Source organism: Rana temporaria, chromosome 1 (assembly GCF_905171775.1).
Source record: "Rana temporaria chromosome 1, aRanTem1.1, whole genome shotgun sequence".
NCBI classification, from domain to species: Eukaryota; Metazoa; Chordata; class Amphibia; order Anura; family Ranidae; genus Rana; species Rana temporaria.
In genome coordinates this window covers 490,144,720-490,169,567 of record NC_053489.1, presented here as the reverse complement: position 1 = coordinate 490,169,567, position 24,848 = coordinate 490,144,720, and the positions used below count along the sequence as shown (strand labels likewise).

Genomic DNA, 24,848 nt, shown 5'->3' with positions numbered 1-24,848 from the left:
GACAGAGAACGCGGTGACGTAGAAGACACCGACGTTCTCTGACATGGGAGTTTAATGCTTCCACGCATGCGTGGAAGCAATTTGACGCATGCGCGGGATTTCGGGCCAGCGGACATGTCCGATGCGTCGTACTAACCATCGGACATGTCCGACGGACAGGCTTCCAGCGGACAAGTTTCTTAGCATGCTAAGAAACTTTTGTCCGCTGGAAACCTGTCCGCTAGGCCGGAAAACTGTCCGGTAGGCTCTACACAAGGTCGGACATGTCTGCGGAAACTGGTCCGACGGACCAGTTTCAGCAGACATGTTCGATCGTGTGTACGAGGCCTAACACTAACTCTTTTATTAACCTTTCTCCTAACCCATATTCTTACCCTTTTTTAACTGTTACATTCATTTTCCCTGTAACCCTTTACACTAAGGCCCCATACACACGAGAGGATTTATCCGCAGATACGGTCCAGCGGACCGTATCCGCGGATAAATCCTTTCGAGGATTTCAGAAGATTTCTATGCGATGGCGTGTACACACCATCGCATTGAAATCCGCGCTGAAATCCTCTGCAGATGACGTGTCGCGCCGTCGCCGCTATTATGACGCGGCGACGGGCGCGACGCTGTCATATAAGGAATTCCACGCATGCGTCAAATCATTACGACGCGTGCAGGGAATCCCTTTGGACGGTCGGATCAGGTAAGTCTGTACAGACGAGCGGATCCATCCGTTGGAATGGATTCCAGCAGATGGATTTGTTGAGCATGTCAGCAAATATCCATCTGCTGGAAATCCATCCCAGGGGAGATTTATCTGCGGATAAATATCCGACGGAGTGTACACACCATAGGATCTATCCGCAGAAACCCATTTGATGGGATTTATCTGCGGATAGATTCTATGGTGTGTATGGGGCCTGACCCTCCATATATCTCTTACACTACTCTGACTGCATCTCTTACACAACTCTCCCTATATACCTTAATCGAACCCTCTCTCTAAGGTATCCCATACATTAGTCAGTTTTTTTGTTCAACCGGTGAGTTGAATGAATAAAACTGACCTGATTCCCTCATCTACACATTCAATGTGGATCGCTGAGCTATTGTTTTCTAACAGCGAGGAGAATTCCTTGCAATCAGAATACATTGACCAGCGCACAGGCTGTAGCCTGCAGCACCGATCGAGCGAGGGAAATCTAGCAGGACAATTTTACAGAAGTCAGTCAGTAGATTTGACTTTTGTACAATCACAGTGCCCATGCATGGATCAAATTCGGCCAGTCCCTGCTGAAACACTTACACTAAACCTCACTATAAATCTTACATATTCTATATCTGTAACTCCTACGCAATCTCACAATAACCCACAAGACAAAATAGAGGCAAATCAGATTTTGTATATTAGTTCATAATGCTATGTGGAGTTTATTTTGATGTTACTTTTGGTAGCACCTACCTGTCGTAACACTTGCTGCACTGTATCCTTCTCAAATGGGGTGAAACCAAGCCGCAACCTTCCAATGTTTAAAGCCTAACTCCAGCCAAATTGTATTTGTCATGGATAGAATAGAGAAGGATTAGAACTTCTATCAATATTTGTATTGCTCTCTGTGCCTCTCTGATGAGGCTGTCTCTCACTTCCCGACCAGTGCACACAAAGAAAGTGAGGGAAATCCTCACATCAGGTATATAGACTGAAACAAAACCCTGACAGTTCAAACCTTTCTCCCCTCTTTTTAAACCTAGATGTTTATATTTTGCTTCTTTTCCATTAACAGATCACAGTATGAGAAGATAAGATAAGATAAGATAGAGTGGAATATAGGGATTTTCTATGTTGAGGATTTTTGGGGTTTTCCAGCTTTATCAACAAATGCCATTGTTGCAGGATTTTGTCTCCATGGTAGACGTTCCAATCCCAAACATAGGCATATGCAAACAGGACTCAGAGCTACTTTGTTTTTTAGGTGTGTCTCAAAGGCTCATTGCAAGCAATAATGAAAAATCCACAATATGATCTGTTAACAGCCTTTTTTCTAAATTAATCTACAGTTTACTTTTTTTTTTTTTTAGTATAGGGCAGTGATGGCGAACCTTGGCACCCCAGATGTTTTGGAACTACATTTCCCATGATGCTCAACTACAATGCAGAGCACATGAGCATCATGGGAAATGTAGTTCCAAAACATCTGGGGTGCCAAGGTTAGCCATCACTGGTATAGGGTATTAGTATTCAGTTATGTGGTCATTTTGTATGCAAACAGTTCATTTTTTTCAGTAGCAACAGTCTTTTTACTCCCCAATGCATTGAAATAAAGGTGAAACGTGCCATGCCTGCCATTTTTTGGGGGGATGTGCTGCATTTTGTTATAGCTCTTACAGAACAAAACTGTAAAAGTGCATGAACCTACTTTTTTAGAATGATAACAGGTGGTCTGTTTTTTTACTGTTTAAAACAACACAAGTAAGGATTCTCCTGGGACCCAGGATTATAAGAGATGTTAGTTTCCAGGTCCCTATTTCTTTGGATAATGAAGAAAGTAAAGCCCCTTAAAATATAACTGGACATTTTTGGGAAAAGGTATTTTATTCAGTTTTCTCTGGCAAATATAACTCCCTTTTAGTTTCCATCAACATTATTTTCTTTGAATACTGCAGTATAATGTTCATAAATGTAAGTTGATGCAGTTTGAAATTACTCGGCATACAGTGTATATCATGTTGTACATAGTAGAATATTGTACCATGTTGGCCATTGATTAATATGGAAAGTTTGGTGTTTAAAGTGGTTGTAACCCCTTCCCTAAACCCAGTGATGTGACTAGTCACTGAGGTTAAAAAAAACTCCTGTACCTGTTTATATGCAGCCATCTTTTTTCTACAGCTATTCAAAGTGTGGAGTTCATACAGCTTGTCTGAACTTTCAGAAAACAGAGGACAGGGAGCTGAAGTTACACTCTGCAGAGCTCAGTAGATGATTGGAGGGAAAAGCACAGAGGAACAGAGCTGAGGCTGTCTGCCACTGTCACCTTTGTTTCTCTTGGTGTCAGGAAAACCTGTAAGAACTGACTCATGCAGATAGAAGAGGAAAGAAGATGCAGACAGAAACTACACTTAGTGCTCTGAATTGAGTCAAGTACACACTATAGAGAGATATGCTTTGTTCATATTTCATGTCTGAGGTTTACAACCACTTGTGATATCCTTTATTGGCTAATTTAAGTAAAAAATGCAAGCTTTCAGGGTAACTTAGATCCCTTCTTCAGGCTTTATACAATTCATTATAATAAATCTGAAGCTACCCTGAAAACATGGATCTTTAATAACTTAAGTTGGCCAATAAAGGATATTACTTAAACTCTAAACTATTGGCAAGTTTTACATGAATCAAAGTTTCAAACGTGTGATTTTGTGTTCTCTGCAGGGCAATGTTGATGACTGCTTGTGATCTGTCTGCAATAACAAAACCCTGGCCAGTTCAACAGCGGGTCTGTATCTAACTCAACCACGCTCATTCCTGTATATTTATTTTAAATCTGATAATCAAAGCTGAACTCCAGGTATGAGTTTTATAACATAGTTACATTGGTCCAGGTTGGACAAATGAAATTATGCATATTAAATACTTGTGGGATTCCTGTGGAAGCTGGAAATCAGTCTCCACTACTACAGTGATCACTGCTATCCTCCAGGTCCCATGCAGAGCAGCTGCCCTGCTGCCTAGTAACCAACGAGGGTCGCCTGATCTTCACAGGCACCATTCACAGAGCTCCTTGCATTTTTCTTAGTCAATACAAGGCATTCTCTGATTGGACAAGGTGAAAAGGTAGGGCAGTGACATCACAATCTCCACCTGATCCACATTTTAAGGACACCTTGCACTCAATGAGAAAAATGCCCTGCACCAAGTGAGTGAGCCACCAAACAACTACCCACCAAAAAAAACACACTGTCTAACAATTTTCTTAAAACAGAGATTTTAGTTTCACAACATATATAACATTATATATAGAGCTGGGCAATTTTCTCCCTTCCAAAGATCTGCAATTTAAAAAAAAAAAACTTCATTCACGATTCGAATCAAGTTTTTTTTTCTGATGGACACCGCACCGGTCCTAAGGAGCTGCGGGCAGGAGTTTTTAGGAGAGGCTAGGCTGAAGCTGCGGCCTCGCCTAAAAAATCCTGCCCGTAGCTCGCCCCTATCCTGGGAAAAGGCGCAAGGTCGCGGCTTGGCCTAGTCTGCGGCGTCCGGCCTTGCAGCTTTTTCCCAGGATCGCAGCAAGCTGTGAGCAGGATTTTTTAGGAGAGGCCGTGGCTTCGGCCTAGTCCACGGAGCGCCGGCCTAGTCCGCAGAGCGCCGGTCCTATGGAAAAAAAAATCTAAAAAGTCTATTTGGTCAAAATCGGAATCGATTTGACCTCCCAACTCGATTCAAGATTCAAAACCGATTTTTTTTCCCCAGCCCTAATTATATATGTGGAAACCACCCTCATCAAGGTCCTTTGCATAGTGTGGTCCTTACTTCAGTCTACGAGATAGAGCACTTTAACAAGGGGATTTGGTGAGAGGCTGTGCACCTTCTACATATGTTTTTAACAATTGCAAATTATTAGACTGTACGTTTTTTTTGCCGACTAGCTGGTGTTGGTAAAAATGTTGTTTTGTTTTTCTGTTCATGTGCACCTTACTTTAAAGCGGTTGTATAGTCCCCTAACAAATGATATATATTTTTTGGTCACCTGTAAGGAAAAAGCATAATGAGCTAGTATGCACCGCATACTAGCTCATTATTAAATACTTACCTTAGAACAAGGCGTCGGTAACTTACCTGGTCCACACGAGGTAGCTGACATTGATGCCTTGGCGTGTCTTCCGGGTATCGCGGCTCCAGGGCTGTGAGTGGCTGGAGCCACGATGTCGTCACTCCGCGCATTCGTGCGGGAGACTTCTTTCCGGCAAGGTCCGGCGTCTGCCAGGCCTTAACCCGAGAATACCCTGTGCGCATGCGCCACTGCAATCAGCGGCTCATTGCGAGGGGACTATCTAAACGTTAATGGTTTAGGAGATTTTTTTTTTACCTACAGGTAAGCCTTATTATAGGCTTACCTGTAGGTAAAAGTTAAAAATTTGACTATACAACCGTTTTAAAATCAAATTATACATTGGGGTGGCTGCTATTTTTGTTTAGCTGTATATTCATAGAAGACTTCTCAATGTATTTAAAGTGATACAAATAAACTGCAAAATATAAACAATCCTTTTCCTGTACAATCAAAATTTGTCCACAACAACCAAAGTATGTTTTGGTTGTACATTCGTAAAACCAGGGAGCTGTAGGGGGACGTACTATAACATAACTTAACAGGAAATGCAAATATTGAGACTATATGGACTATATGATATACAAGATGTGAATCCATGAATGTATCCCAACATAAGCAGATTTATTTCTTTGAAGCACAGAAAATATTTACAAAGAGATCTTAACATTGGAAATAGAAACAAATAAAACGACAGTTTAACAATGTGGATGATGTGGCACCAGATGGAGCCTTGGGCCTCTGGCCAGGAAGCCTGAATTCCTGGAAAACAGATAATAATGCAAGAGGAAAGCAGAAACCATGGATATAATTATCTGAATTGCATGGGTCAATTTCAGAAGGTCAAGTGAAAGCGTCATTATCTGTCTTGGCTGCTCATATTATGGGTTAGATTGTTTGGGGTGTAGACAAGTACATTCATGAGAATCTTCTGGCTGTGAATGGCAATTGTGGTTTTGCCTTTTTAACTGTTTCGAAGGTCTTCCTTCTATTGTAAAAGTACCCATAGCACTTGGATATATGGCTTTTGGGTGCAGCTCCTGTACTAAAACTCTAACCTTTCATATAGTGAAGGTATGGTGTTGGGATGTTGAGCAAATCAAATGAACCAGACTGAAGTGCAATTTCAGATAGATTTTTTAGATCTTTTAGGACACCTAGGAACTGAGACTGGGATGCATAGGTGTCGGTTGAATCATTATAAGAGGACATTCAGTGGAGACATTATTGGACTCTGGAAGCCCCGTCAGATTTTTCCTTGTCAGTATTGCGGACCCTGTCAAGCTTTTCTCCAACCAAATGGGAGTACTCTGTAATCATGGCGATGCTAAAGACTACCCTAATGCGCTGTTTGTGTGTCTCTAATGCCGCGTACACATGATAATTTTTCGGCATGAAAAAACTTCGTTTTTCAAAAACGTCATTTAAAATGATCGTGTGTGGGCTAAGACGACGTAAAAAACCCATGCATGCTCAGAAGCAAGTTATGAGACGGGAGCGCTCGTTCTGGTAAAACTACCGTTCATAATGGAGTAAGCACATTCATCACTCAGTAACAGACAGAAAAGCGCGAATCGTCTTTTACTATCACGGAATCAGCTAAAGCAGCCCAAAGGCGAATGGAACTTCCCCTTTATAGTCCCGTCGTACGCTTTGCTAGATAATTTTTTTTAAACGATGGTGTGTAGGCAACGTCGTTTTAATGATGAAGTCGGGAAAACTTTGTTTTTTGGACATGCTGAAAAACAACGTTTTTTCATGCTGAAAAACGATTGTGTGTACGCGGCATAAGACTTTTAATATTTTCTGTTTCTGCATTTGGAAAGCTTTCAGCTGAACTCCAGCCAAACAGCTAAATACACAGATGAAATACTTTTGTATTTTTATCCATCCAGTTGTGAGATATACACAGCGTTGCCAGACATCACAGCCAGGGAAAGATACAACTTTCTCTCTAACAGTTATAGACTGTAGAAGGGAAACAGCGGGTGTCTTCTCTCCACCTCCAGTCTTCTGGCTAGACTGGTGTTCCTCAACCATTTTTTAATCAAGACACCCTTTAAAATGTTGCAGGATCTCAGAGCACCCCAGTTTGAGGGCACATACTTCTGGAGATACAGTATGTACGAGCGTACGTGCTATTTTGCGCATTCCCCCACTTTGCGAATTTATTAGGACGCTCTATATGAAACATGCAAAAAAGCTGCTGGCATGATTTTTTTAATCGTGCTGCGCCAAAATGCATGGTACTGCGGTACAGTGTGGTTTAGCAGGCACGAGCGAACATGCATTTTGTAGATCTGTGGGGGTACTATTAATAATTAATGGCACCCGCGCGCATCTGAACAATGGTGCGCAGGAAAACTTCTCCCCCTAATCCACCCTGGTAGTCCAAGTCTCCCCTGCTAGCAGAACTCCCCCCCCCCCCCGCAATCCAGTCTGCTAGCATAAAATCCCTCATCCCACCACATCCCTTTTATCACTACAGGAATACAGTTAGCGGCAGAGAGGAGGAGAGAGCTGTGCTCCCCCCCCCCCCCACTTCAGCTTCTCTCCCTGCTGTCTGTATAACCCAGAATTCTCTCAGCTAGGAAATGTATAGGGTTTGATTACCGCCCCACTGACTGGAGGAGAATGGTGGGAAGTAATCAATTCCTGTGAAGTCCAATCCACTCTGTTTGAATTCCTGTATACAGACAGATGGGAGAGAGCACAGTCCCCACCTCCTCCTGGATCTTTCCACCTCTGTGCTGCTATCTATACTCCTATCCGCAACTCAGAATGCTGTGCAGGCATCTGACATGTCCTTAGCAACCTGTGGCGTCATCAGTTGGTAGGATGTGGGCACCCCAGTTGAGAAACGCTGGACTAGGCCATGAAGAATCAGCTAAACACTGATGAGGCCATCTCTCTGCTAAATCTGCTTTTCTCTTTCGTTCATGGATAGACACAGCCTTAATCCTGACAAAGTGGGTATTAGCCTTCATTCAGGAGTGACTAGGCAGAAACTTGTAGAAAGTGTTAAACACATCACACCTAATACAGTACCGCCCAGGGGGCGGTCCCTCTGGGTATAGCCCCTCTCTCTGCATCTCGCAGATCAGTTTTTTTCTGCCTAGCAAAGTAGAAGACATGGCTCCCTCCGGGCCCATAGGCCTGGAGATTTATTCCAAATTGAATTTTATTATTTTTATTTTTTTGATTGTTCCTGTGATCTATGATAAACTGCCGACTGTGTGACAGGCTGGATCCCAGATCCTTGTTTCGGCCATCGAGCGTGTGCCGACCGTAACTATGTGCTGGGTCATCCACGACATGCTGCTCTACCGTGGCCGGTGAGCTACACGCTTCAGGGCACGCATATGACCGGTCTATAGGGCCGAGCCGCATTGGCTGGGCCGTCAGTCACCACTGTAACCATGCGGCGGATGGTATGTCTGGGATGCTTCCAGCATAATCCACACAGGAAGGGTAAGTAGCAATTCCCTGCTTCGGCAGGAGGACATAACTGCACATTCCCGGGGAGGTCGAGTAGGAGGTTCCATCCTTCCTTTCCTCCCTCTGTCCCTTCCCTCCTCCCTGGGTTCTCTGAGCTAGGCTGGGCATCCACTTACAATGCTAGTGAGCTGCCATGAAAAGTTTTACTTACCTGTGTGTTCCCCCTCCATGCTGTCGGCGGCCATTTTGGCGGCGACCAGTGCCTGTTTGCCTCTATCTGCTGTTCAGCGGCCACTTTCTTGTGGTCCACGCTGTGTTTGGCCTCTATCTGCTGCTCAGCGGGCCATCTTCTTGTGGCTCGTGGCGTTTTTTGGCCTCTATCTGTCACTCGGTGGCCATGTTCTCGTGGTCCACGCCGTATCACAGCATTTAAATGGCGCAAGCTTGCAGACACACACTGTGGAGTGGTCATACTGACACAGACAGCTGATAAGGAGAAGCAGCTCAAGTAGGAAGCGAACCACAGCCGTAGGGTACTGTTCTAGGGTGGTGAGTCCTCTGGGGGGGGAACCCCTCGTCTCAGCTAGGAAGGGGGGGGGTTGTTGTACCTTGCCTTGGAATCCCTGTCGGTGTCAGGCTCGTGGGTTAGCATGGCATCAGAAGCAGACGCCTTTTCCCCTGAAACACCTGAGTTAGCAATTGATGCCCCTGCACCCGATGTATCAGACGTTATGTCAGCAATCCTAGATGCTTTTGTTGCCAAGGTGGAAGCGGCACGTGGGAACGCGGGGGGTAAAAAACACCCCCTCCCCCCGCCATCCTCTGGGGACAACTCTGATTTGGAGCCGGGTCCAGCTGCGGCTCATGACCCAGGCTCTGATGTATCTGAGGATGCGGACCAAGATCGACCGGACAGTGAGGATGACTCCGGATCCAGGTCAGCACGCGAAAAGGCTCTGGTAGGTGATCTTATCACCGCAGTGCGAGATACTCTAAAAATAGAGGAGTCTACAGGAGCAACAGAGGCGTCCGTTCCTTTTGGGTTACGTAAGCTGACCCGCACGGCTAAGGTGTTTCCTTGTGTGTCTTATCTAGACAAACTTTTATACAAGGAGTGGGACAAACCACAGAAGGTTTTTTCAGTCTATAAAAAATTGGTGGTGCGTTACCCTCTTGAGGAGAGTTTCCTGAAAGAAATGGACCTCTCCTCCGATAGTGGACCCTCCAGTGTCCAGATTAAACAAGGTAACCATGATTCCGGTGGAAGGGGCTCCTGCTTTCAAGGACCCTGTGGACAAGAGGGCTGAGGCGGTCACCCGCAAACTATACACGGTGGTGGGCTCGGCTGTGCGTCCAATGATGGTTGGGGCCTTGGTGTCTCAGACACTCACTGAATGGGCAAAGATGCTGCACAATGGGTTAAAGGCACGTCAGGCTCCCTCGGATGAGGTAGCTCTGTCCGACCAGTTGGTACAAGGCCTAAAATTTGTTTGCGAGTCAGCCCTGGACACGGTCTCTCTGCTGGCCAGAGCCTCAAGCTACGCGGTGGTGTTACGCTGTCTACTTTAGCTAAAGTGTTGGTTAGCACAGTGGTCATCAACCTTGTCCTGCAGGGCCCACTAACAGGCCAGGTTTGCAAGATAACTGAAATACATCACAGCTGATATCATTTGCTCCTCAGTGATTGCAGTATTCTAGACTGCATCTCCCCAAGGTAATACATAAAACCTGGCCTGTTAGTGGGTCCTGCAGGACAGGGTTGATGACCACTGGGTTAGCAGACTAATCTTCCCAGAAGGCCCTGAAGGATTTGCCCTTTAAGGGCGACAGACTTTTCGGAGCATCCCTGGATGACATTATTAAAGATGCCACAGGAGGTAAGAGTACGCTGCTCTCACAATCCAAAAAGGGTAAGGAGCCACGCCGTAGGCAAGGACCCTCCTTCATCGCACACAAGCGTTTTTTTTTCGTCCGCCCAGTGCGGCAGGTAAAATACCCCAGGCCGATAAAGCGCCTGCTGAGGGACAGTAGCGTCCATGGTTTCGCAAGCCCAACAAGCCTGCAAACAAATCTACGTCTGCATGAAGGTCTGCCCCACCCATCTCTCGGGTGGGGGGACGTCTTCGTGAATTCGCGACCCGGTGGACATCTCATATCCCCAACCGGTGGGTTTGCAAAGTTGTTTCCTCAGGGCACAAGATAGAGTTTCTCTCTTGCCAACTGAACAGATTTTTTCCCTCCAGCTTCAGCCAACTTGTCCGGAAGCCCTTTATGGGGCGGTTCAAGACCTGCTGATACGCGGGGTAATCATTCCTGTCCCAGTACAGGAACGGTTTCAAGGGTTTTACTCAAATCTGTTCGTAGTACCAAACGTTTGTCCAATTCTGGATCTCAGGGCCCTCAATTGCTTTGTGAAGGTACAAGGATTCCAGATGGAATCGGTTCGCTCTGTTGTCGCTGCCCTCCATCCGGGGGATTTTATGGCGTTCTTGGACATCAGGGACGCATACTTGCATGTCCCCATATGCACCAGGCATCAGAGGTGTCTGCGCTTTGCGGTCGAGGAAGACCACTATCAATTTGTGGCTCTCCCCTTTGGCCTGGCATCGTCACCAAGGGTGTTCACCAAGGTGCTTGCCCTGATTCTGGCCCTACTATGACAGCGTGGCATCGCTATCGTGGGCTACTTGGACGATTTTCTTCTGAGGGCCACTTCAAGCTCAGAATTAGAGGTCAGGGTGTCTATAACATATCAGACCCTACAAAACTTTGGTTGGGTGCTCAACACTCAGAAGTCAGTATTGGTACCGACTCAATGCCTAGTGTATCTGGGATTGATTCTGGACTCCTCAGAGGCGAAAGTTTTTCTCCCTATGGAAAAATTGCAGACCCTTAGGGCTGCGGTGCGGCAGTTGACATCCCAAAGATGGACGTCACTTCGCTTTTGCATGCGAGTCCTGGGCCTCATGGTACCCTCCTTCGAGGCGGTACAGTATGCTCAAATTCACACGCGAGTGTTGCAGATGGAAATTCTGTCCAGATGGGACAAGTGCCCATCGTCCCTGGATTGTCAAATCCGGATGAGCCACCTAAGTCAGGACCTCCCTGGTTTGGTGGCTGACATCACCGGCACTCCTGGCCGGGAAGTCGTTCCTTCCTTTTCACAGGATGGTCACGACGAACGCAAGCCTTACCGGTTGGGGGGGAGTCTGGGGGGTTCAGTCGACCCAGGGTCACTGGACTCCGGAGGAATCCCACTTGCTGATGAATGTCCTGGAACTCCGGGCAATCAGGCTGTGCCTCTCCACATGGTCTCAGAGGCTACAGGGGCGTCCAGTCAGGATCCAGTCGGACAACGCCACGGCGGTGGCGTATGTCAACCATTAAGGAGGAACAAGAAGCTTGGCTGCAGCATCAGATGTCGCTCACATCCTAAGGTGGGCAGAAAGGAGCGTACCGGCCATATACATTCCGGGCGTGTAAAACTGGCAGGCGGACTACCTGATTCGCCAGATGCTGGACCAAGGAGAATGGTCTCTGCACCCAGATGTTTTCAGCTCCTTTGCCAAAAATGGGGCATGCCAGACGTAGATCTCCTGGTGTCTTGACTCAATCAGAAGGTATTGAGGTATGTGGCCAGGTCAAGAGACCCATGGGCAGACGCAACAGATGCGTTGGTGGAACCGTGCAGTTGGTACCGGCTAATCTATGCCTTCCCTCCTCTGAGGCTCCTGGATTTTACGGTGAGTACAAAAATCCTATGTTTACTCCTATCAATGCATTCCTTGTCGGGGGGCTATGAGGAAGAAGATTTATTGTTGGAGTGATCAAACTGAACCTTTATAAAGCTAGTATTATGTGAGCAGCATACAAAGTGACAACTGCAAAGTGGTAGCTGTAACTTCACCAGTCCATAAACTTCAAGTTGTTGCTTTGTATGAGAAGAAAAGACTAGTTCTCACATCTGTGTGTATAATGTTATGCACTGTAGCAGGTGTGGTGTCTACTTTTCACCTGTTTACATTGCTCTTGACAGTAACTGTAATGTTTACAGTGAGAAGCATTTTATTTTTTGTTAAGAAAATAAAACTTTATGTTTTCAGATAGCAGAACTTGTCGCTACAGAATTTTATGACCAAGGGGATAAAGAGAGGAGAGAACTGAATATAGAACCAATTGTAAGTATCACCCCCAGTCCCCCACTGTCCCATTTGTATTCTTAAAGTGTCCTGATCAAATTGTAATGTGAAAATATGGAAAGAAAACAAAAAATTTAATGCTAGCAGCTCCAGCTAACACTTAAGCAGTTAAAGCAACCGTTTATTGTTTCCTTTTGACAAAAGAGGCTTAAACCACATTGATAAAAGTTGACTGTTACAGGCACCCTTGTCAATGTTATATATATTTGTCCTTACCCCTCTAACTGCTCATTTTGCCAGGTCTGCTGGCACAATTACTCACCATATTTGGAAATGAGTATCAGTCTTGAAAGCAGACCATCATGACATGATATGCTTATGTTCCAGGATCTCATGAACAGAGAGAAGAAAGACAAAATACCCAGCATGCAGGTTGGATTTATTGACGCAATCTGCTTAGAGCTATATGAGGTTGGTTGCCTTCTGCTTGCTCTATCTGTTTATGCTTTTCTCTTAACAATTAAATATAATATTTTTCCCTATTAATTATTTTTTTTTTAAACTGAGGGGCTAAAGTAAAGAATGGCGCAGTGCAAAAAAAAAAACAACTACTGTCCATAGAGACCAGTCTAATGTTATGCTTATTAAAGTGGAGTTCCATCCAAAAGTGGAACTTCCGCTGATTTGTCTCCTCCTCCCCTCAGGTGCCAGATTTATAACCTCTTGGGGGGGGGGGCAGATACCTGTCTTTGACAGGTATCCTGTTCCCACTTCTAGGAGTCTGGGCCACGGCCCATGATGTCACCGCTTGGCTCCCGCCACCTGCCCGTGTCGCCAGGCCAGTAGGAGAGAGGAGCGGAGCGGAGCACATAGCCAGGTTCCTTTACTCGCAATGGCGGCGGCATGCCCCTAACAGCTGATGAAAACATCAGCTGCAGTGCCAACATCGCTGGACTCCAGGACAGGTAAGTGTTCTATTATTAAAGGCCAGCAGCTGCGGTATGTGTAGCTGCTGGCTTTTAATTTTTGCAGCGGTAGGCGGAACACTTAACGATTCTGTTGTTAAAATGGATGCAAGAAGAGGGATATACCTTAATTGCCTTTTCTCTATATGCTTTTAAGAATTCTATTTGTGGACTACATAACCCTCCCCCTCCCATTATGAAGAAGACAAAAGGGAGAGGTGTTCTGTTGTCCAGATCAGGATTAGAATCTAGAACTACTTTGATTAGCTCCCAATTGTCATTGAGGACCAGAGTGAAAATAGTTAAAGTAAAAAATCTGCGCTACTTGATAAAGTGAACAGGTGTGAAAAAAACTCTTCTGATGTCAGAGGAGAGGAATAACCCTCACCTGCAAAACATTTAGGGTGCAGCGATTTAATTAGCCTGAATAAGGCTTGCAGAAAATGGTTTAAAGTGATTAAAAATGTGCAACCCAAAAACAACATGTGAAATAATAAGTGAATAATTAACGTGATAATGACCAGAAATAACTTCACAAATTTGTTACACACTAATATACATAGTTAAATTGTCATCATATATGCAACTTGATGACACATTAGTCCATATAAATAAATAATTGTGAACTAAAATATGAGTGCCACCATGAAAAATGAAAGATGAAAATGAAAGTAGGAGATGTTGCTGGGAAGATGTGGTCATATCAAGCAATGCATCACTGAACCGTTGATAGATGTCAAACAATGCTTTCCTTATATAAATGAATGACTGGCCGCTTACCAGATAAAATATAGTAAAGTGCTCACCCCTGAGCCAACCTGCCCTTCAGGAAATCCTTTCGATGTCCCATACACAGACCAATACTGGATTGCAAAGCCGTACACTGTGGAGATGGTTCTCAAACAGCTAGGGATATTTCCAAGGCTCGTCGGACACAGGGATAAGTGGAGTGTTATCCTTAGTGGGATGCTGCCAAACTAAAAGTGGCAGTTTCCTTTAGACACCAAAAACAGTTGATCTCCAGCCGTAACACACAATTGTCGTGAGGGAGGAAAAAGGAAAAGAAAAAACTCTCATGGTGTAGTATTGCCGTAAAATGTTGATTTATTGCAGGCTTTATTACAAATCAGAGTTAAAAAGACAATTTCAACAAGTAACCGTGGCTCACACCAGCTGGTTACGAACGCGATGACGTTTAAAACTGAAAGCTCCACCCGACACGTTTTCCCCTATACAAGGATTCTACTGGGAACGGAGGCTAAAGTTCAGACGTCCATCACCACGTTTAAATACATTTGATGCGGTAGCGACACCGGAACTGAGTTGCACTTCAGCAACCGACAGTGTCACTCACATCACTATACAAAATCTTTAATTAAAAATACAAACATAGTAACATGATATTACTCATTTGGTGGCATAAAAATCATATAAAATAATCATATATAATGTTACCATAAATTAACATAAAGCATATATAAAAAAAATTAAAAAATATATAAAATTTTATAAAACATTATTATATATATATTCATAGACACCAATAAAGTGTGGCGATACCTCATCGTACCCATATAGCAGCACATTACTGTGCTATTAATTTGATGGAAATCCCGAACAAATCCAAAATTTGTGCCTAAAGCAAGGAATTACAAACATTTCTAAACTGACCACTTGATATCTGTACGACATACCAGTACGTATTTCTACGAGAAAAAACCTCAGGAAAGGAAGGGATCTGAAATTGTTCTCAAAGGAAGACAACATAGATGTCGTACATAACGGGCGGATCGGATAATGAATTTGATCGGTCCGTTAATGGTGCAACCCTAACAGTGAGGAAAGACAGATTAAAAAAAAAAAAACTACTGTTATCATAATTATGTAAACACCCCAAGACTATACATTCTGTTCCTGTGAGGGAACATTTAGACCCTATAAATCATGAGACAAAAATGTAGATTCCTGATGGAGATGATAGAGAGGAAAAGTCGTTCATCGGTTATCTATGTCACAGTTGATGTCCCATTCAATGTTAAGTCCCCACGGACTATAACATTGCATGTCGTATATTAATCTCGTCTCTCTACGGGATATGTGTCGTGTCATATTGCTTCCTCTCCAATGTGGGGAATATCTTTTAATGGCTATAACTTCCATTATTTTATCTGGTTAGCGGCCAGTCATTCATTTATATAAGGAAAGCATTGTTTGACATCTATCAACGGTTCAGTGATGCATTGCTTGATATGACCACATCTTTCCAGCAACATCTCCTACTTTCATTTTCATCTTTCATTTTTCATGGTGGCACTCATATTTTAGTTCACAATTATTTATTTATATAGACTAATGTGTCATCAAGTTTCATATATGATGACAATTTAACTATGTATATTAGTGTGTAACAAATTTGTCAAGTTATTTCTGGTTATTATCACGTTAATTATTCACTTCTTATTTCACATGTTGTTTTTGGGTGCACATTTTTAATCATTTTAAGCCATTGAGGACCAGAATCAGAGATAGCCGAGATTAAGAGCCATCAGCTGTTTTTTTTAAACTAGGTTATGTTTTAACATACCCCAGGAAGGGGCATAATGCTGGGGAATGTTAATACACCGATTGTGAATGGAAAGGGGATGAGGTTAAGATGTTGCATTCAGACTTTAGGAGGAACTTTCTGTAATAGACCTCTGATCTGTTCGTAAAGAGGACCTGGAATCTTCCCAATGATATTACCTAGGGAGGTTTGTTAGCCCTTTTGTGATAGCAGTATCCAACCCCATACTTCTCTTTTAATCAAATCCGCATGAGTATATGTTGATTCCTTAACAAATACAGGCATACCCCACTTTTAAGTACACAATGGGGTTTATTTACTATCGCTGGAAAGTGCAAAATCAGGCTCACTTCTGCATAGAAACCAATGAGCTTCTAACCTCAGCTTGTTCAATAAAGCCTGGTAATGAAACCTGGAAGCTCATTGGTTTCTATACAGAAATGAGCATGATTTCGCACTCTCCAGCGATAGTAAATAACCCCATTGTGTACTTAAAAGTGAGGTATGCCTGAAGAAAGGTACAGTGATACTAACTTCTCATTCTTTCTGCCCTGGCCAATTATGTAGGCCTTAACGCAGGTTTCTGAGTCATGTTACCCCCTACTTGAGGGCTGCCTGAGGAACAAGCAAAAGTGGCAAGTTTTGGCAGAGCAGCAAGAGAATGGTCTGATGAACGGAGATGGCAGTCAGTCTAAACTGAACTGTGACATTGACTAAGCAACACCAACAGCAGCTCTCTACTTTTGTGGTACAAATTAGTATTACACTGTTTGAAATATGAAAATGTATTTTGCCACTGTTATATTTATTAATTTCACATTTTCGTTTAAGGAAATAATAAGCAAATGTAAATGAAATTACATTGTAACGTTTTCTACAGAAGCAATATATTTTCAGATGTATATAAGGTTACATCCACAATTTGGAGGTCCTTGGGGGTGTCACTGTATTGCCCCTTTGGAATCAGTGCCTTAATGCATGAATGGGTGCCATTTTATCTAAACAAGTCAGCTTTGGTGACCAGCACATTACTCTTTCAATAACACAGCACAATATGAAGTATGTCTAACATCGCACTGGCTGGTTCATGTAAAGACTGATAACTTTCACAGTTATATATCTAAAAAATGTACTAAGAAAAACATGTAGAGGCACACAAATGGTTTGTAGTACACCAGTGTGAAGGCAGGGGGATTACAGTTTAGGCCGCCTGGATGCAGCTGTATCCCTTGTTCTTTCATAAAGAGTTTTTTTTTATATAAATGCGTGCCCCTGGCAAATTTTCTTTTCTTTTACGCAAGTGACTTACTGCTAAAAATCTTATAAGAGGTACGCCTGTCTCTTACTTGCCTGATATGGTTTATAATAGAGCATACAAGGAACGGATATAGAAACAAATTACGCTAATGAACTGATTGAAGTTTACTGAAGAAAACATTTGGAGGTTTACTTTAATTTCCTGGCCTAAAATGGATGGAATATAATTGGTTGCCATGTGCAAAATTGTTTTCTTTACTCCAGTCAAATTAGTGCTGATATGTTGCCAGTTTTGATATAAAGACACTAAGCACCACTGAAAAATTGTACTGTTTGACCTCCACGATATGTTATATCTAGACTTTAGTGGTGGTGCTTCTTCAGTAGCAAGATGTAGTCATGTGTTTTTTGAATAAAGCCCAAGACAAGATGGTGTAAATCCATAACTGTAAAAATTGCAAGATTTTAAAATATTTGTTTTTGCCCATCTTATTGTCAGGTGGTTTGAGGACAGCAAATAGTCTAAAGACTTATGGTTGTGTTATATTGAGCAACAGTGGAATGTCTGGTCATGATAAATTCTTAGAATATATGAAATTTCTACTCAATGATTATAACCAGGCCATCTATCAGTTTAAAGCATCATATTGATAGTCTTTCATTGATGCACACACTCCCGCTATCTCCCAGAGTTCAAGTACAGGCTGAAGGGGAGCAGTCCCTGCTCCAACTGTATATTGAATGAAAAGCAAAATAGTCGCACTCTGATGTACAAAAGATTAAGGTTTATCCCAACATTGACCACAGCAAGAGTTTTCACCCGGAGACCCAATACCAAAACAAATATCAATTGTTTTTTTAAGTAAATTTTAAAGGGAATCTATAGTGGCTATCTGTTTTCTTTCATTCTTTGTTATGGTTTGGAATATTTTTTTAACAAAAAGGTCTCTTCTTTATTTTGAGTCTGTTGAATATAAAATATTGTTAATATTTTATAGTTCCCTTTTGAGTCAGCAGGTGGAGATTCATTGTACTTTTCACATCCTTTTCAGACTACTTAGCATCTGTAAAAAAAAAAATCCTTTTGTTTAGCATAGGCTGAAATTTACAGGAGTCTGAAGAGCCATTCCTTACCAAATGACTTCATCCCAGGTTTCAATCAGATAAAGCCACAGCTTGGTACCCAATGCTGTTGTTATTCTAATAACCCATAGTTGTCTGGGAGTCCCTAGTATTAAATATTTATTTATTTAACGTTGATTGTCTATAAAAAAAAAAAAAAAAACAGATGTAACACCTAAGTTTAAAAACGCATAAGCATATAAAAAAATATTGACCCAAAGGCATTTATATTCTTTTTGGTGAAATGTGAGGTTTAAAATGATTTGACAGATATACGTGAGTCCCACCTCTTGTTGGTTTGAAAATCAGGACTGAGGTAAATTAGGACAAACGGAAGGTTGCTTTGTGTAAACGTGTATGTATACAGAATTTCATTCAACCAAAAAAACAAAACAAAAACATTTCACATGTTTAGAACCCTAAACCTGCCACTGATCCACAGGAAGGTACAAAAAAAGTCATAAAGCATAGGGTCCAGTTTGTTCTAACAGGACAAAAATCCTTTCTGATCGCCAAAGAAATTAAATGCTCCCTGGATTAACATTCTACTTTGTTTCTTACAAATATTATTAGTTATTTATATTTTGCGCATTTAGAGACACATCAACACTTTTTGAAGCTGCTGAATTGGTTAGACCTAGATTCTATGGAAGAAACGTAGAAAAGTGACCGCAGAAAAAAGACCAAGTAGTTTTGTGTTTTTTTTTGTTAATTTTTTTCTGGGTAAAGATATGTGTTTGTCCCAAGCATTATTGAAGCCATTTACTGTTGACTGACTTACTACCTCTGCTAGAAGTCTGTTGTAAAACCGTTTTATATTTTCACAGCGCTCGTTGTAAAGAAACCTTTTTCTTTGCGGATGTTAAACCTCTTTTAATCCAAGGGCAAAGCGTGCCCCCTTGTTTTTTTGTGATGACCGTAAAGTGTATGTTACCCCAAATTTCTGATATTTTGTATGTTGTATGTTAACTATGTTGTTGTGGGTAAATTGTATTCTTTACTGGGAGCCTTATTTCTTCTTTAATATCTTGTGATCCTGTCAGTTTCTTCTTTTGTCTGTTTCATTCTGACCACACCAAGCACAGAAGGGAATCCTTCCTGCCAGGATCAGTTTGTGTATTACTTTTTGCTGAACAGAGACACAAGTCACTGTGCCCACCCTCAGAATGCCTGTATCTCCTATAGTCAGTTTGCTGGAACGCAGCACTAACAGCTGAGAAAGGTGTGTTTCCCCGCTGTGTGTGGAGTCATCCTCTGCCCACACATTACACATATATACCTCCCGCTATGGTGAAGAAGTAAGCAAAGGAGGCTGTGAAATCATGTGATCACAAAAGAATACAAAAAAAAGTACAACATTTTTATTTTTTTTAATAATATTATAATATTAGAATAAAATCACATACTATTGTATTTATACAGAATTGTTTAAAAGCAAAGGAGTATAAGCTCCATGCCAGATAACATATACTAGACATAAACATATACTGCAACCATCTGTGCTTGGATGGATAGCGAAAGGTGGTATGGATCGATACATTTTGCCCTGAAGAAGGGCTTCTTCAGGATCCATCTTATAGTATTTACAGAGCCTATAACTCGGAAATATGACAAAAAAAGCGTCAGACATACTATGTAAGAATATACTGCATGACCAATAGCACCTTAGGCAGAGTCGATATGTATAGTCTAAGTTGTATGAATAAGAACAAGAAGTCAAAGTCGCCACCAAAAAAGAGGGTCATCACAAACATATATTGAGTGAGAACATAAGTTATATCGAGATCCCCTTGATATAATGTAATTTTATATGTTTTTGCTATAGTGACTTATTATTTTTGGGCAATTTAAAATACTCATCTCCCATAGTCTCCCCCCTCATGTACACTGCTGCTAGTAAACGGACGTTTAGGAGCAGTTGGGCATTTTTTTCAACTGCTCCTGAACTCTCCTCTATGTTATCTTATCAGTACATGTACACATGGTAATTTATTTAGGCTTTTTCTGGAAACCAAAAAAATGCGTTGAGAAGCTGTGTTTAGAGGCATTTCAAGTGCCAAACGCGGCTGAACGCAGTAACTCGCGTTTAGCAGCATTTCGTTTACAGACTTTTTTATTTAACCCCAAAAAAATTAAAATTCAACCGCTTCTAGACACAAACACGACTACTTGCGGGTAAATGGCAGTTTTTAGATGCCGGTTTCTAGCTGTCAAGTTAAATCGTTCAGGAGAGGTTGAACAACTTCCTGTGTACATGAAGCCTTAGAATTCTTTCTCCAGGACATGCAGTTTACAATTTTCAATGCTGTGGGTACCCGCTGTCCCAATGCTGCTTCCCTAATTTCTGTATGCCTGCTTTCTCCTATTTATGTTCCTTGCACCACAACACAACCGTTTGGCTTCTCGTGCTTCTTTTCCCTCCTCTAGTCTGACCTCTGCTTTGCCAAGGACTGCAAGAGGCTGATAGCAAGTGAAGTCCTTGTACTTTTCTTTTATTATGAAAAAAGCTAATTTAAGGATCTATTTGTGAAGACAGTGCTGCATTCATTTGCGTTTTTATTTCGGCTTCATGCCGGGAACTCTACTGCGCATGCGCAAGGCTCTCTCCTCTCTCCTATTAGCCCGGCGGCAAGGGGAGGAGGAGGGAGCCCCACGGTGACATCACTGCCACGGCCGGACTACCGGAAGTGGGAAAGGATACCTGTCTTTGAAAGGTATCCTGTCCACCCCCACCCCCTCCCCCCCGAAAGGTGCCAATTGTGGCACCGGAGGGAGGGAGGAATCCGATGAGCGGAAGTTCCACTTTAGGGTGGAGCTCTGCTTTAAGGCTGGATTCACACCTATGCATTTTTCGTGCTATTTGCAGATTTGCACTACAGTCCATTTAACATGGTTTCCTATGGAACACGTTCTGTAGTGCAAATCTGCAAAATGCAAAAAGCACTAAAAGAGCATAGGTGTGAATCCAGCCTTAAGCAGTTTAATGACAGGTGGGGTGATGTGCGCAAGGGATGGGGGGGGTCTAACAGTTCTCATCACTGTTCTTACGATTCACAATTTTTTTAAAGGTACACTGCCTTACAATAAGAGATACCTTGACTCTAGTTCCCTTAAACCAGTTTAGTGATGGTTGGGGTAATATGTGGGGATCTAACAGCTTTCGTCCCTGTGCTATTTTCTTTAAAGCTACATTGTCTTACAATAAGAGATACCTCTAATCCAGACTCCAGCTCTTTTAAACCAATTTAGTGATGTTTGGGGTAATGTGAAGGGTGATTCTAAAAGTTCTCATCCCTGTTTTTACAATTCACCATTCCAGTTTTTCTTTCTTAAATCTCAGAGGTCCCACCAGTTTTATTTGGGTGGAACAGAAGCAAGACCTCTGTTTAGAAAAGCAGTTCAATTTTTTTTTTTTGCAAGCTGCTGTAAAAACAAGGACAAGGCAGAACATTTGTTAACCTATTTTGAATTTGTCTTAAAGAGGACCTATAATCTTTATACAGTTTCTTGTCATATGTTAAGGCGATCAACTTAATTAAGCAGTTGTTATTCTGTATATATGTAGTTTGTAAGATCTAAATACATAAGCATAGTCACATTTGGCTGTGTTTCCTTCAAAGTAATATTGTACAATCAGTTTGTGTCACTGCTTCATTCTTTATGTGTATGTTTGTAGGCCAATTCAAATCAACAAGCTCCATAATGCTAACTGAGCTGACCTAAACAGTCCTAGAAGCAAACTTGTCACTGCTGTCAAAAACAAAACCAATCTTTCAATTGAAGCCTGTCAATGCCTACATCTTGTGAATCTATTTTAGGGCTCTCCTGGAACCCTCAGAATGTGGGAGCATCTGCAGTATGCAGCTTCCTACATCCCACTGTGTAAAGCCTCTCAACAGGGTGTGGAGTGCTGTAGTGTAAACAATGCCAAACACTGGAATTTGTATACCATGGACACGCATGTCTCCCAAGGTGTCCTTTAGCAACAGTTTCACAATTCAAAGGCACCAACCACACCTAGAGGTTTCTACTGTCCATTTGGAGGTGTGACAGGTACAGGTACAGTTTAAGCAGACGTGCTTACACTAGTCTACGATATACAGTTGACATATACAAATCTATATATTTAATACAATAATAGAGCAAGCAAAAACAAAATGAGTAATACATTGGCATATTTACATATCATTTTTTCATATTTTTGTACGGCTTCTGTTCCACTTACAAGAGAGCTAATTGAATAGCACTTAAATCACCCATTCCAAACTGCTACCACTGCAGCTTAAGCAGTCTCAGTATGTGCCAAGAGCTGTACTCCGCCATACCACTTTACTTCACAGTGAATTTGAGGAATCAACCTTTTCTCAGAGGCTGCCATTGCCTGTAGGCTCCATGCATGTCTATGTGTGGAGGCAGTCATTTTGGTAAAGAAATAGGGCTACCCTTCCTTGTGTCCGAGCTGCCCTTGATGACTAGTGATATGAAGACCATTCGGGTGATAATCAAAAAACATCAGGACAGGTTCGAAAACACAGATCCGCAGAATAAATTAAACATAATCAGGGAAATTCTTGCACTGCAGGTCCTCAGGCAACGCTTCCGCTCCATTAATCTTCTTTAGGGTACTCCTTAGGCACATTTAGGCACATTTCTAGATGTTCCCTATTAGGTACCAAGTCTTTATTTTTTGAGTTAAGGTCAGTTTGAAATCGGGCTTCTATAGTCACAGCATACACTTTGACTTTATATTATCAACATTGCAATAATATTATAAACAATAGCTATGTTTGACAATCCAATATAAGCTTACTTGAAAAAACTCTGTTCATGTTGTGCGTGTTGCCTGTCTGCTGGACCTCTTTTTTATACAACTTTATGGATTCAATAGGGTTTAGTGTTTAGGTCTGGAAACATGCTTGGCCAGTACATGTTGGCATTCATGGTTCCCTCAATGAACTGTAGCTCCCCAGTGCCAGCAGCACTCCTGGGGCCCCAGATCATGACACTCGCACCCCCATGCTTGACTGTAGGTAAGAAACTCTTGTCTTTGTACTCCATACCTGGTTGCCACCACATACACTTGACAATATCTGAACCAAATAAGTTTATCTTGGTCTCATCAGACCACAGGACATGGTTCCATTAATCCATGTCCTTAGTCTGCTTGTCTTCAGCAAACTGCTTTCTTGCGCATCATCTTTAGAAGAGGCTTCCTTCTGGGATGACAGCCACGCAGACCAATTTGGTGCAGTGTATGGTCTGAGCACTGACAGGCTGACCCTATGTTCCAAAGATAACCTCTGGATAGGGCGCTGAGCACGTGCACTCAACTTCTTTGGTCGACCATGGCAAAGCCTGTTCTGAGTGGAATCTGTCCCGTTAAACCGATGTATGGTCTTGGCCACCGGACTTTACCTCAGTTTCAGGGTCTTGGCAATCTTCATATAGCCTATGTCATCTTTATGTAGAGCAAAAATTCTTTTTTTCAGATCCTCAGAGAGTTATTTGCCATGAGGTGCTATGTTAAACTTCCAGTGACCACTATGAGAAAGTGAGAGCGATAACACCAAATTTAACACACCTGCTCCCCATTCACACCTGAGACCTTGTAAAACAAACAAGTCACATGACCCCGGGGAGGGAAAATGGCTACTTGGGTCCAATTTGTACATTTTCACCTAGGGGTATACTCACTTTTGTTGCCAGTGGTTTAGACATTAATGGCTGTGTTGAGTTATTTTGAGGGGACAGCAAATTTACACTGTTATACAAGCTGTACACTCACTACTTTGGTGTCGTCACATGAAAAGATACTATATATATATATATATTTAATTAGTCACAATAGCTATAGAAATTTTTGACCAAACCTGTATTTAATAAAACAATGCAAAACAGTACTGGCATAAAGTACCAGTCTCAAAAAACTCCCTTGGCAAACCCTGACTTTATGAAGATTTGAGAATAGGAACCCCTACATGTCCAACAATGCTCACTGAAGTTTACAGCAGGCATTTTGCAGCCAACATTACATGGGGTGGCCCATCGCTGGATCAGATCACATTATTTTTCTAGTTGATTCCACAAGTATTCAATAGATTTTTATGACTAGTTGATTTCATAGCTTTCCATAGATTCCATGACTATTTAATTCAATAAGTATTCCATATCTTTCCATAGATTCCATGACTAGTTGATTTCGTAACTATTTTATAGCTTTCCACAGATTTAATTGCTAGTTGATTCCACAACTATTCCATAGCTGTCCATAGATTGCATAGCTAATCGATTCTACAACTATTCCATAGCTTTCCATAGATTCCATAGCTAGTTGATCCCCCAACTATTCCATAGCTAGGTGGTACCACAACTATTACATAGCTGTCCATTGATTCAATTACTAGTTGATTCCATAAAAATTACCTACCTTTCCATAAATTCCATGGTTAGTTGATTTCACAACTTTTCCATAGATTACCGGTATATAGCTAATCGATTCTACAAATATTCCATAGCTTTGCGTAGATTCCATAGCTAGTTGATTTCA

At 42.2% G+C, this 24,848-nt stretch overlaps 1 protein-coding gene across 3 annotated transcripts in view; it reads left to right on the top strand.

Moving 5' to 3' along the window:
* PDE5A (phosphodiesterase 5A) overlaps window positions 1-18,455 on the top strand; it is a 202,082-nt gene extending 183,627 nt beyond the window's left edge. For all 3 annotated transcript variants that reach the window (XM_040330226.1, XM_040330209.1, XM_040330218.1), the window contains exons 18-21: window positions 3,422-3,485; window positions 12,359-12,433; window positions 12,782-12,865; window positions 16,490-18,455. In XM_040330226.1, coding sequence (XP_040186160.1) covers window positions 3,422-3,485; window positions 12,359-12,433; window positions 12,782-12,865; window positions 16,490-16,639 — 373 coding nt within the window. In that variant the 3' untranslated portion in view covers window positions 16,640-18,455. The remainder of the gene's footprint in view (window positions 1-3,421; window positions 3,486-12,358; window positions 12,434-12,781; window positions 12,866-16,489) is intronic.
* The last annotated feature ends 6,393 nt before the right edge of the window (window positions 18,456-24,848 follow it).